Source organism: Aotus nancymaae, unplaced genomic scaffold (genome assembly GCF_030222135.1).
Source record: "Aotus nancymaae isolate 86718 unplaced genomic scaffold, 86718_ANA_hifiasm-v0.15.2.pri h1tg000028l, whole genome shotgun sequence".
Taxonomy (NCBI): domain Eukaryota; kingdom Metazoa; phylum Chordata; class Mammalia; order Primates; family Aotidae; genus Aotus; species Aotus nancymaae.
Genome location: NW_026988441.1, coordinates 40,929,373 through 40,943,052, shown reverse-complemented (window position 1 = coordinate 40,943,052; position 13,680 = coordinate 40,929,373). Strand labels below are relative to the sequence as shown.

The following is a 13,680-nucleotide window of genomic DNA, read 5'->3' as shown; positions in this document are numbered from 1 at the left end:
GCACCAGGAGAGGGTCCTTCTCGCACTTAGCTTCTGGGGACTCTGCGTGTCCTTGGCTGGTGGATACATCGCTGTGGTCTCTGCTCCGTTGTCTCTGCATCTGCGTCCCCTCTCCTCTATGTTATAAGGACACTTGAGGCCGTGTGCGGTGGCTCACGCCTGTAATGCCAGCAGTTTGGGAGGCCGATGCGGGTGGATCACTTGAGGTCAGGAGTTTGAGACCAACCTGGCCAACATGGCAAAACCCCATCTCTACTAAAAATACAAAATTAGCCAGGCGTGGTGGCGGGTGCCTGTAATCCCAGCTCCTCGGGAGGCTGAGGCAGGAGAATCCCTTGAACCTGGGAGGCGGAGGTTGCAGTGAGCTGAGATAGCACCACTGCACTCCAGCGTGAGCGACATGAGTGAGACTCTGTCTCAGAATAAATAAACAAATAAATAAAGGACACTTGTCCTTGGCCTTGGGACCCCCTTCATCTAGGGTGATCCCATCCCAAGATCCTTATGAAATCTGCAAAGTCTGTTTTTCCAAATCAGGTCATATTTCCATAATGGCTGTATCTTTAATTTTTTTTTTTTTTTTTTTTTTTTTTGAGACAGGGTCTCAGTCCGTCACCAGGCTGGGGTGCAGTGGTATGATCATAGCTTGCTGCAGCCTCGACCTCCCAGGCTCGAGGGATCCTCCCGCCTCAGCCTCCTTAGTCATGAACCACCACGACATACTAATTTTTTTTTAATTTTTAGTATAGACAAGGTCTCACTGTGTTGCCCACGCTGGTGCAAACTCCTGGGCTCAAGCGATCCCCCTGCCTCAGCCTCCCAAGGAGCTGGGGCTGCAAGTGTGCCCCACCATGCCTGGCTAATTGTTTTTAATTTTTACGAGAGACAGGACCTTAGTGTGTTGTCCAGGCTGGTCTCAGACTCCTGGGCTCAAGCCATCCTCCCACCCTTGCCTCCCGAATAGTTGGAACTACAGATGTGAGCCACTATACCTGGCTAACTTTTAAAAAAAATTTAGTGGAGTTGGGGTCTCACTATGTTGCCCAGGCTCAGGATGGACGTAGCTCTTTTGGGGAACCACCATTCAACCCATTACATCCTCAGACGCCACCATCCAACCGTGTCCCAGCCATCCTTCTTGCCTTCTGCCTCCCCTCCCTTCTCCCCCCACCACCCTCCCCTCCCTTCTCCCCTCACCAAAGCCCTGCTTTAGATGTTTCTGTCTCTGTCTCCACGCCCCTCTGGCTCAGTCTTCACCTTCTCCCATCCTGACCTTGACTCTGCCCCCTCGCTGGCCTCCAGCCTTTTGTCCTGCACTCCAGTCCCTTCTTTGTGCTGGCCCCGGGAGGCTCTTTCCTGAACACACCTCTGACTGTGCCCCACCCCTTCTCAAACACCTTCTATGGCTCCCTACTGCCCTTGACACCAGTCCAATAGTTCTTTGCCTGTTGCTCAAAGACTTTCACCTCCATCTGTCCCCTCTAATGGCATCTCCCACCTCCTGCCACACACTTTTTTTTTTTTTTTTTTTTTTTTGAGGCAGAGTTTCGATCTGTTGCCCAGGCTGGAGTGCAGTGGCGTGATCTCAGCTCACTGCAACCTCGTTCTCCTGGGTTCCAGTGATTCTCCTGCCTCAGCCTCCCGTGTAGCTGGGGCCACAGGCGCACACCAGCAGGCCTGGCTAATTTTTGTATTTTTAGTAGAGATGGGTTTCACCATGTTGGCCAGGCTGGTCTTGAACTCCTGACCCTACATGATCTGCCTGCCTCGGCCTCCCAAAGTGTTAGGATTACAGGCGTGAGCCACCATACAAGGCCCAAGGTGGCACTATTTTAAGGTTATTTCTAAAGAAGGAGGTATAGCAAGAGGGTGTGTCCTTCCTCACATGCCTCAGGGGAGAATTTTGGAAAAGATGTGAACACCAGGCCATGGATCTCAGTGGTTAGTGCACAGTATGCAGATCTAGACTACCTAGGTTTAAGTCCTGGACATTTGGCCGGGCATGGTGGCTCATGCCTGTAATCCCAGCTTTTTGGGAGGCCAAGGTGGGCGGATCGATTGAGGTCAGGAGTTCAAGACCAGCTTGGCCAACATGGTGAGATCCCGTCTCTACTGAAAATACGAAAAATTGGCCAGGCACAGTGGCTCATGTCTGTAATCCCAACACTTTGGGAGGCCAAGGTGGGTGGATCACCTGAGGTTAAGAGTTGGAGACCAGCCTGACCAACATGGTGAAACTCCGTCTCTACTAAACATACAGAAAAATTAGCTGGGCCTGGTGGTGTGTGCCTGTAATGCCACTACTCAGGAGGCTGAGGCAGGAGAATCACTTCAACCCAGGAAGTGAAGGTTGCAGTGAGCCGAGATCATGCCATTGCACTCCAGCCTGGGCGACAAGAGCAAAACTCCATCTCAATTAAAAAAAAAAAAAGAAAGAAAAAAATTAGCTGGGCTCAGTGGCAGGCACCTGTAATCCCAGCTACTTGGGAGGCTGACACAGGAGAGTCGTTTGAACCTGGGAAGTGGTGGTTGCAGTGAGTTGAGATGGCGCCACTGTACTCCAACCTGGGCAACAGAGTGAGACTCCATCTCAAATAATAATAATATTAATAAAGCCTGAACATTCTACTTACCACCTGTGTGACCTTGGGCAAGCCACTTCCCCTCTCTGTACCTCTGTCTCTCATCTGTAAATTGGGATCAGTGCCAGCAGCTACTTCATAGGGTTACTCTGAATATTAACTGAGTCAATATAGAGTATAAGCTTATTCTTTTCTTTTTCAGTTTTCTCTATATTTTGTTTTTACATTTTTATATTTTTGGGGGATTCATGTGTGCGTGTGTTTTAATTTTTTTTCTGAGTATAAGTTTATTAGCGTTAAATACCAATGGACTGTTTTGAGGCAAGATTTTGCTATGTCGCCCAGGCTGGAGCACCGTGGCGCAATCATGGCTCACTGCAGCCTCCACTGCCCAGGCTCAAGCGATTCTCCTGCCTCGGCCTCCTGAGTAGCTGGGACCACAAGTGCTTGCCACGACACCCAGCTGATTTTTAAAATTATCTGTAGAGACAGAATATCACTATGTTGCCCAGGCTGGTCTTTGAACTCCTGGGCTCCAGTGATCCTTCTGCCTCGGCCTCCCAAGGTGCTGGGATTCCAGGTGTGAGCCACCACACCCGGCCCGGTGGACTTTATTAACATCACTGCAGGTCTGTGCTGATGGGGATCTGTATGGGTTTGCAGGGGCTGCCGCGCACCACAGACAGGGTTGTTTAAACATAGTCATCTATTTTCACTCAGTTCTGGAGCCAGAGGTTTGAGATCAACGTGTTGGTAGGACTGATTCCTTCAGAGGCTGTCAGGGAGCGTTTATTCCCGGCCGTTACCCTGTAGCGTTCCTTGTCTTGTAAACGCGTCTCCCTATCTCCGCCTCCGTCTTCACGTCTCCCTGCCTGTATGTGTTTCTGTGTCTAGTTTTCCATTTTTATAAGGACACCAGTCTTCCTGGAGTGGGGCCCACCCTAATGACCTCACGTTAACGAATGCCATCTGCAGTGACCCCGTTTCCAGATAAAAGTCACATTCGGAGGTCCTGGGGGTTAGGACTGCAATTTATGAATTTGGAGAGGGGGAGAAGCACATTCATCCCATAACAGGAACTGTGAATCAAAGTTCTATTAATCCGGAAGGGGGTAAACATTACGCATTTTCACCACCTAGAAATGACAAGCAAAGAGGCCAAGAAGAGGGTGGGCTGAGAGATCAGGGAAGCCATAAGGAAGAGTTTCAGCACCAGGGACAGCGGCAGGGCGGGCTTTTGTGAGCATGGGTCTGTGTGTGGCGTGTGCATGGGCCTGTGTGTGTGTGTAGCGTGTGTGGTGTGCATGCATTATTGCATTGTGTGTATGTGTGTAGTGTGTGATGTGTACATGCGTCTGTGTGTATGTGTGTAGTGTGTGGTGTGTGCATGCATCTGTGTATATGTGTGTAGCATGGTGTGCATGCGTTGTATGTGTGTGTAATGTGTGGTGTGTGCATGCATCTGTGTGTATGGTGTGCGTGGGTCTTGTCTGCATGTGTGTGTGCGTGTGTGGTGTGTGTATGCACTTGTGCATGAGTGTGTGTGTAGTATGTGTGGTGTGTGCATCTGTGCGTGTGTGTGTAGTGTGTGGTGTGTGCATGTGTCTTGTCTGCGTTTGTGTGTGGTATGTGTACACATCTGTGTGTGTGTAGCATGTGGTGTGTGTATGCATCTGCGTGTGTGTGTGTGTGTGCGTGTGCATGGTGTTTCTTTCCCTTTCACTGCAGAGCTCCCAGACTCTGGGGCTGATGACCTTAAATGTTGCTCAGAGCACCTACCCACCCCCTACTCTCCTAGGGCCACCACCCTCCAAACCCCAGATAAAGACTCCCCAGGCCCTTCCAAAAAAGGCTGGGACCTAGGAAGAAGGTTTTACCCTTATTTTACATCTGCCTGCAGCCCAATTTCTTGCCGATCAAGCCTGATTTCTCTCAGGCCTTAGGACTAATTGTCTTAGTGTAGTTCTTTTGAAGAGCTTGGTGAATAAAATTCAGAAAACAGAAACATCCAGAAGAAAACTATTAGATACAGCAATCACAACAGGAAAGACACACACATAGACTCTGTGAAGAGCTCCTCCAAAGTGACAAGGTGCCCAGTTTCATTGATAGTTCTTGGAAGGTGCATTACAATCTCAATGAAACACAAGTGCACGCCCACCTTAATGACTAACATTTAAAAGGTTGGCAAAAGCCAAGTGTTAGTGACGATGAAGCGCTAATACAGCCCGACATGGGCACAACCCACTTCACAAAACGATTTGAAGGAATCGATGAAAGTTAGACACACGCCTGTCTTGTGACCAGCACGTCCTCCTGGGTATGCTTTTTGCATTAAAATATGTGGGCAAGGCCGGGCATGGTGGCTCATTCCTAGAATCCCAGCAATTTGGGAGGCCGAGGCTGGCAGATCATTTGAGGTCAAGAGTTCGAGACCAGCCTGGTCAACATGGTGAAATCCTGTCTCTACTAAAAGTACAAAAATTAGCCGGGCGTGGTGGTGGACACTTGTAATCCCAGCTACTCAGGAGGCTGAGGCAAGAGAATCACTTGAACCTGGGAGGGGGAGTTTGCAGTGAGCTGAGATTGTGCCACTGCACTCCAGCCTGGGCGATAGGTGGAGAATCAGCCCCCCCATATATATATATATATATATATATATATATATATATATATATATATATATGTGTGTGTGTGTGTGTGTATGGGCAAGGTTGGGTGCAGTGGCTTATGTATAATTCCAGCACTCTGGGAAGCCAAGGCAGGAGGATCACTTGAGCCCAAGAATTCAGGACCAGCCTTAGCAACATAGCAAGACCCTGTCTCTACAATAATAATAATGGCTGGGTGTGGTACCATGCACCTGTGGTCCCAGCACTTTGGGAGGCTGAGACCAGAGGATCACTTGAGCCTGAGAGGTGGAGGCTGCAGTGAGCCGTGATCATACCACTGCACTCCAGCTTAGGCAACAGAGGAAGACCCTGCCTCAAAAAAAAAAAAAAAAAGGACAAGAATATTGCAGAGCCACTTCATTCATAATTGCCCCAAACAGCAAACAACCCCAATGGAATGCTCACCCGCAGGAGAATGGATGAGCAATTTGTAGTATATTCCTAGGACACGATACTACCCAGAAGCAAAAAGGAACTAACCTCTGATACACACGACTACATGTCCTTGACTGTATACTGAATGAAAGAAGCTGGACACGAGGGTGGACCTGTGCCACGATTTCATTCATGTAAGTTCAAAAACAGGAAGCAGTCAATCACATTGATATGTGATGAGCACATGGTGGGGACAGCATAATGAAGGCATGCACAAGAGCCAGAGCGGTTACCCCTGCAGGACGGAGGGGGCTCTGCTGGGGTGGGGGACACTGGGACGTCTGGTGGCTGCCACTTTCTACTTTCATTATTGTTGAGACAGGATCTGGCTCTGTCACCCAGGCTGGAGTGCAGTGGCACAATCACAGGTCACTGCAACCTCCACACCCTGGGCTCAAGAGATCCTTCTGCCTTGGCCTCCCGAGTAGCTGGGACTACAGGTGCACGCCACCACACCCGACTAATTTTTGTATTTTTTATAGAGATGGGGTTTCACCATGTTGCCAAGGCTGGTCTTGAAATTGTGAACTCAAGCGATCCCCCTGCCTCAGCCTCCCAAAGTGCTGGAATTACAGGCATAAGCCACTGCACCTGGACCCAATCTCACTTTCTTCTCTTTTTTTGTTTTTTTGAGATGGAGTTTAACTTTTGTTGCCCAGACTGGAGTGCCATGGGACAATCTCAGCTCACCACAACCTCCGCCTCCTGGGTTCAAGCGATTCTCCTACCTCAGCCTCCTGAGTAGCTGGGATTACAGGCATGTGCCACTATGCCCGGATAACTTTATATTTTTAGTGGAGATGGGGTTTCTCCATGTTGGTCAGGCTGGTCTCGAACTCCCCACCTCAGATGATCCACCTGCCTCAACCTCCCAAAGTGCTGGGATTATAGGCGCCCACCACCACACCTGGCTGATTTTTTGTATTTTTAGTAGATATGGGGTTTCACCAGTTGGCCGGACTGGTCTCGAACTCCTGATCTCAGGTGATTCACCTGGCTCTGCCTCCCAAAGCGCTGGGATTACAGGCATGAGCCACCCCACCCAGCCCGTCTTAACCATTTTTAAGCATATCATTCAGTGGCATTAAGTACACTCACATTGTTGTGCAATCATCACCACAATCATTTCTAGAACTTTTATTTTAGAGACAGGGTCTCAGTCTGTTGCCTATGCTGGAATGCAGTGGTGCATAGCTCACTGCAGCCTCCACAACTCCTGGGCTCAAGTGATCCTCCTTCCTTGGCCTCCTAAAGCGCTGGGATTACAGGCGAGGGTGGCCTTGCCTGGCCTCCAGAATGTTGTCATCTTCCCGAACCGAAACTCTGTCCCCATGAAACACTCACTCCCTACCCCAGTCCCCAGTCCCCAGCCCCTGGACCCCCCCATCCTACTTTCCTTCTCTGTGAATCTGACTGCGCCATGGTCCTCCTGTGAAGCCCCTGTCTGTCCTTTTGTGACTGGCTTATTTCACTGAACGTGATGATCTCAGGGTTCACCCGCGTTGTATCAGGTGTCAGAATTTCCTTCCTTTTTGTGGCTGGATAATATTCCATTGTGCGGGTCGACCGTATTGTATTGATCCATTCATCTGTGGATGGACTTTGGATTGCTTCTGTCTTCTGGCTACTGTGAATCTTACTGCTATCAACATTGTTATACAAATATCTCTGTGTGCGTCCCTGCTTTCAGTTCTTCTGAATATGCACCCAGAAGTGGAATTGCTGGGTCCCGTGGTGATGCTGTTTCATTTCTGGAGGAACTGTCAAACTGTGTTCTGCAGCAGCCAGACCATTTTACATTCTTACCACAATTTTTTTTTTTTTTTTTTTTTTTTGAGACGGAGTTTCGCTCTTGTTACCCAGGCTGGAGTGCAATGGCGCGATCTCGGCTCACCGCAACCTCCGCCTCCTGGGTTCAGGCAATTCTCCTGCCTCAGCCTCCCGAGTAGCTGGGATTACAGGCACGCGCCACCCTGCCCAGCTAATTTTTTGTATTTTTAGTAGAGACGGGGTTTCACTTTGTTGACCAGGATGGTATCGATCTCTCGACCTCGTAATCCACCCGCCTCGGCCTCCCAAAGTGCTGGGGATTACAGGCGTGAGCCACCGCGCCTGGCCAATTTTTTTTTTTTTTCTTTTTTGTAAATGCTAGAAACCATTTTCAGCTCTGCCTGGTACCTCCAGGGTTCCAGGGGACTTCTCGGATCTGGAGTGGGATTCCCTCGGATTCCCTCCCCACTCCCCATCACGCAGCCCAGCTGGTGGGAGCGACCAGCAGGTGGCCACTTTAATTAGCTCCTGCCTGGAGCAGAAGTGGACACCACGGAGCCCTGCACAGTGTCCCTGGGAGGGGAGCAAGCAGAGAGACCAGGGACCATAGGGGGCAGGGTTTGAGGATGAACATAGGGTTTGACAACATCGGAGCAGCCAGCGATGGTCTCATTTCACAGGTCCCCAAACAGGTGCGCTCAGTCCCCTGGGTCCATCCCAGGACCCCTGACCTTCTGCGTGCAATCCCTATCCCACCTCGGGCAAACATCTTTCAAAATGCTTTTGATCTAATTAGGCTTTCAGGGAGAGGGCGGGTTCTCCTGACTTGCTCGTGTCTTGTCTCTGTCTCTGGCACTGTCAATGTCTCTGGTCTCTCATCCCTAATGTCTCCCAATCACAACCACTCCAGGGCTGGCCCCGCCCCTCGCCTCCCACCCCTAATGTCGCCCAATCACACTCTCACTCTGGGCCACTCCAAGGCTGGCCCCGCCCCTCACCTCCCACCCCTAATGTCGCCCAATCACAACCACTCCAGGGCTGGCCACGCCCCTCGCCTCCCACCCCTAATGTCGCCCAATCACACTCTCACTCTGGGCCATTCCAGGACTGGCCCCGCCCCTCACCTCCAACCCCTAATGTCGCCCAATCACACTCTCACTCTGGGCCACTCCAGGGCTGGCCTCGCCCTCACCTCTCCTGATTGGTCCTGCTCTTTGCCAACATGCCTTTTTGTGGCTCTTTGCCACGCCCCCTCAAGCTTCAGCCCCACTCATTGGCTGGTCCATCTTGTAGTCGTCTCAGACCATCCTCTCTCCTTCTGATGGGGGAAACAGGCCCAATGTGGGGAGCGCCTGATCCAAGGCTACTGGTTGGTAGCTGGTCAGTGACAGAGCCCACTGCCGCCTATCCCAGTGCCAGGGCTTCTTCCATCTTTCTGGGACCACGGGTGCCCTCCCCATTCTCCCTGCTGGGCAGCCCCTCTGCTCACTCCCCTCACCCCGCCTTGTCCAGGGTTCTCAGCATCTCTTCTCTGAGCTCAGCTATGAAAATTAGCTGGGCGTGGTGGCGGGGGCCTGTAATCGTAGCTACTCGGGAGGCTGGGCAGGAGAATCGCTTGAACCCAGGAGGCAGAGGTTGCAGTGAGCTGAGACCCCTGACTTCGTTCATGGCTGGGCCTCCTGTCTCCCTCTTCCTGGTCTCACCCTTTGGAGGTTGTATGTGTGTGCAGGGGCGGAAGGGGTGGGAAGACACGGAGCCAGTTCGACTGTCTCCTCCAGAAACAAGGTGGCTCCAGAATCCTCTTCTCTTTTGCTTTTTTAAAATTGTAGTACCATATACACAACTTAAATTTAAATGCACAGCTCAGTGGCATCAAGCACATTCACACGGTTGTGCAGCCATCACCACGACCGTCTCCAGAACTTTCTCATCTTCCCAAACGGAAACTCTATTCCCATGAAACACTCATTCCCCACCCCCTCCTCAGCCCCCGGCGCCCCCTCCCCCCATCCTATTTTCTGTCTCTGTGAATCTGATGACTGTTGGGACCTCCTAGGAGTAGAATCACACAGGATTTGTCCTTCTGTGTCGCTTATTTCACTGGGCGTGACGTCCTCAAGGTGCATCCGTGTTACAGCCTGTGTCAGAATTTCCTTCCTTTTCATGGCTGAATAATACTCCATTGCGTGGATGCACCAAGTTGTGTTGATCTATGCATTGTTGATGGACGCTCGGGTTGCTGCCCCCTTGTGGCCACTGTGAGTGGTGCTGCTGTGACCCTCGATGTGCACCTGCTCTCTTAACACCCCCGTTTCTCTCCCTTCCAGGCTGTGCCTTCCTCACCTACTGTGCCAGGGATTCCGCCATCAAAGCTCAGACTGCCCTGCACGAGCAGAAGACCTTGCCCGGAGTGAGTCCTGTGTGGTGTCTGGGGAGGATGGGACGGGGGACTGCTCTCAGCCTGGGGTGAGGGCCAAGGCTTTTCTGAGATTGGCTGAGTTCTGTGTGTCTCTGGACTCAGAAAGCGGCGTGAGGAGCAGAGGGATAGAAATCACATCAGAGTGTGCATTTATTGAGTGCCTACTGTGTGCCGCGCTCTATATTTTATACCAGAGTGGTTGTGTGTGGTTGTGCAGGTTGTACACTGCACAAGGGCACCCGCCCCAGTGTGTTAGTGTCATTGAGCTGACACCTGAAGGATAAGGAGGCATTAGCAGGCAGAGGGCACAGCACGTGCCAAGGCCTGGGACAGGACCATGCCTGGCATTTTGGAGCAACAGGGAGGAGGCCCGTGTGGCTGGAACATAGCGAGGAGGGGGAGAGAGGAAGCGGGGAAAGACGGGAGGTGACAGGGCCGGTCGCTGAGGGCCGTGTGGACCACAGGGAAGAGTGTAGACCCTGCCTGCTTCTCACTGTAAAAAGGAAAAGGATTTTCCCCGCTTGTTCTTATGGTGCATATGGAGCCACAGTTCCTAACACAAGGGCTTCTTCGTTTTTTGTTTTTTGTTTTTTTTTTTTGAGATGGAGTCTCACTCTGTCACCCAGGCTGGAGTGCAGTGGCGCGATCTCGGCTCACTGCAACCTCCACCTCCCGGGTTCAAGTGATTCTCCTGCCTCAGCCTCCTGTGTAGCTGGGATTACAGGCATGCACCACCATGTCCGGCTAATTTTTGTATTTTTAGTGGTGACAGGGTTTTACCATGTTGGCCAGGCTGGTCTCAAACCCTTGATCTCAAGTGATCTGCCCGCCTCAGCCTCCCAAAGTGCTGGGATTACCTGCGTGAGCCACCACGCCCGGCCAACACAGGGTCTTCTTAATCAGTATTTCTATCTGCAGAGGAGGCTGGCCTGGGTGCTGACTCTCATGAGTTTCTGTTGATTTTTATTATTTTGAGACAGGATCTTGCTCTGTTGCCCAGGCTGGAGTGCAGTGGCTCACTGCAGACTCTATCTTCTGGGGTCAAGTGATCCTCCCACTTTCTGAGTAGCTGGGACTACAGGTGCATGCCATTACACCTGGCTAATTTTTAAATTTTTGTAGAGATGGGGTCTCATTATGTTTCCTGAGCTGATCCCGAACTCCTGGCTCAAGCGCTCCTCCTGCTTTCACCTCCCAAAGTTCTGGGATTACACTTTGGGTGGGCAGGAGGTCCCTGCCCCCAGTGAAGGATGAGTGGTTCCTGCTGAGCCAGCCAGTCCAGGTCCCCAGGCAATGCCTCTTGATGGAGACCAAAGCAACCACAGTGAGCCATGGCACCCCACCTTGTGAGCTCTGGGGCAGGGAGCTCACCCTTCCCTCTGGAATTCTCAGGGACCTTTCAGCATTCAGGGAAATTGGTATTCTTAGCCATCTGTGCTTGGCTGACTGTAGGAAATCTGATATGCGCCTTCCAGGGGTTCCTGAGGTCCTGGCATGAGTTTGACTTGATTCTCAATGAGCATCGGAAGGTTCTGGGCATGGGGTGGCTTCTGCTTCGTCTTGAAGAATAGCAAACCCCTCTTTTGGGTGTGACGTGATGCAAGTTAGAGCGTGGGGTCTGGCGGCCACCTCTGTGGGCTCGTTTCCCAGCCCCATCTATCCCGTGTGACTGTGAGCCAGTAAGTTAACGTCTCTGATCTTCAGCACTGGAAGAGAATAACAGGGCAGGGTGGGGCAGCAATCTGTAGAGGAGGTGATCATGGAGGGCTTCACTGAGGAGGTGATATTTGAGAAGAAACCTGAAAGATGGCATGGAAGGGCACACCAGGCAGAAGGAACAGCATGTGCAAAAGTGATCTAGAGTCTGCGGATAAATTCCCTGAATTCACTCTTCACCTTGGACCTTCTGCAAGTGCCTCCCCAAACCAACCAGAAGCTTAAAAAAAAATTAAAAAAAAAACAAAACACGCTGGGCGTGGTGACTCACGCCTGTAATCCCAGCACTTTGGGAGGCCAAGGTGGGCAGATCACGAGGTCAAGAGATCAAGACCATCCTGGCCAACATGGTGAAACCCCGTCTCTACTAAAAAAATACAAAAATTAGCCGGGCATGGTGGCGCGTGCCTGTAATCCCAGCTACTTGAGAGGCTGAGGCAGGAGAATTGCTTGAACCTGGGAGGCGGAGGTTGCAGTGAGCCGAGATCATGCCACTGCACTCCAGCCTGGCACTTGGCAACAGAATGAGACTCTGTCTCACAAAAACAAAAACAAAAACAAATACACACACACACACGCACACGAAAAAACCCCCACAACCAACCAAACAATCAATCGAACTAGAGAAGCTGGAGGGCAAGTCAGTCCATATAGATTAGTGCCAGGGGCACAGCAGAGTCCTAAGGACCGTATTAGTTATTTATTGCTGCGTAACAAATTATCCCCCAAATAGAGACTTCAAACAATAAGCACTTGTTATCTCACAGCTACCAGGGGTCAGGAATTTGGGAGTGAGTTTGCTGCATGATCCTGGCTCAGGTCTCTCCTGATGTTACAGCCAAGATGTCAGCAGGAGTTTGTGGTTGAGGAGTCTGCTTCCAAGCTGGCTTCCTCTGGTGACTGTTGGCAGGAGGCCTCAGCTCCTCACCACGTGGACTTCTCCGCAGTGCTGCTTGAGCTTCCTCACAACATGGCATCTTCCCCCAGAACCCAAAACCAAAGAGTGATCAAGGAGAAATTCACAGTGCCCTTTAAGCCCTAGCCTCAGAATTACACACCATCGTTTCTACCACATTCTAGCACCAGGAGCCCAGGGATGCAGAGCACGGTGGGAAAAGGTGGAGGGAGGAACTAGAGGAACAGACCAGCTCAATACTGGACTTGTCTAAGGTTAGGCAGCCTGCAAGCTGCAGAGTGGGGATTTGGACCTTCGTGGTCTGACTCCAGACTCCGTGCTAGTGATCAGCCCCTGTGCTGTTGCCTAATTCCTCTGAGTTTAGTGGACCATGTTTTTGCATGGTATCAGGTCCTGGGTGGAAGCTCTGGCCCTTCTGTCCAGAGAAATCTGTACGTACATGGAGATTTACCAGCACTTCTAGGGAGTCGCCCCAGCTAAGTACTTCTCCCCCATTCCCTTGTCCCCATTTCCCTGATGAAGTTAACTGAGACCCGAACGTAGTCTCTCTTCCACTGTCTGAGGCTGCAGGGACCTTGGAACCTATTCTCTTTCTGTTGGGGGCCAAAGTGGGGCTCTGCACTCTGTTGGCAGCCAGAAGGGAAGATGGAAGAGGGTGGAAGGACCAAGAGCCATGAAGCCTCATGCCCTTCTTGCCAGGCTGGTGTCCCAGATCTGAGTCCACTTTGAGATGAGGAGACTCAGTCACAATCATCAGTAGCTCCTTCTCTGCATCCATCTTGAGGGACTCTGTCCTTCTCTACCTGCCTACTCTCCCTAGGCCAGCCCATAAACTCATCCATCCACCCTTTCATCCACCCATCACCTATCTGCCCATGTGTCCATTTGCCTGGCTACCTGCCCATCCATCCATTAACTCACCCATCTACCCATCCACCCACCCACCCACACTTCCGTCATCCACCCATCCTCTCCTACAGCCACACATCTATCCATCCACTCATCTACCCTCTCATCCATCCATTCACATACCCATCCATTCTTCCATTCATTCATCCAGTCATCCATCCATCCACCCATCAGTTCATCCATCCACCCATCAGTTCATCCATCCATCACTCACTTATCCACCCATCCATCCATTCATTCACCCATCTACTCATTACCCAT

At 51.2% G+C, this 13,680-nt stretch overlaps 1 protein-coding gene across 4 annotated transcripts in view; it reads left to right on the top strand.

The window, feature by feature from the left end:
- Nucleotides 1-13,680, top strand: part of CELF5 (CUGBP Elav-like family member 5) — a 71,669-nt gene that overhangs the window by 15,164 nt on the left and 42,825 nt on the right. For all 4 annotated transcript variants that reach the window (XM_064382103.1, XM_064382104.1, XM_064382105.1 and 1 more), the window contains exon 2: nucleotides 9,787-9,869. In XM_064382103.1, the coding sequence (XP_064238173.1) occupies nucleotides 9,787-9,869 (83 nt within the window). The remainder of the gene's footprint in view (nucleotides 1-9,786; nucleotides 9,870-13,680) is intronic.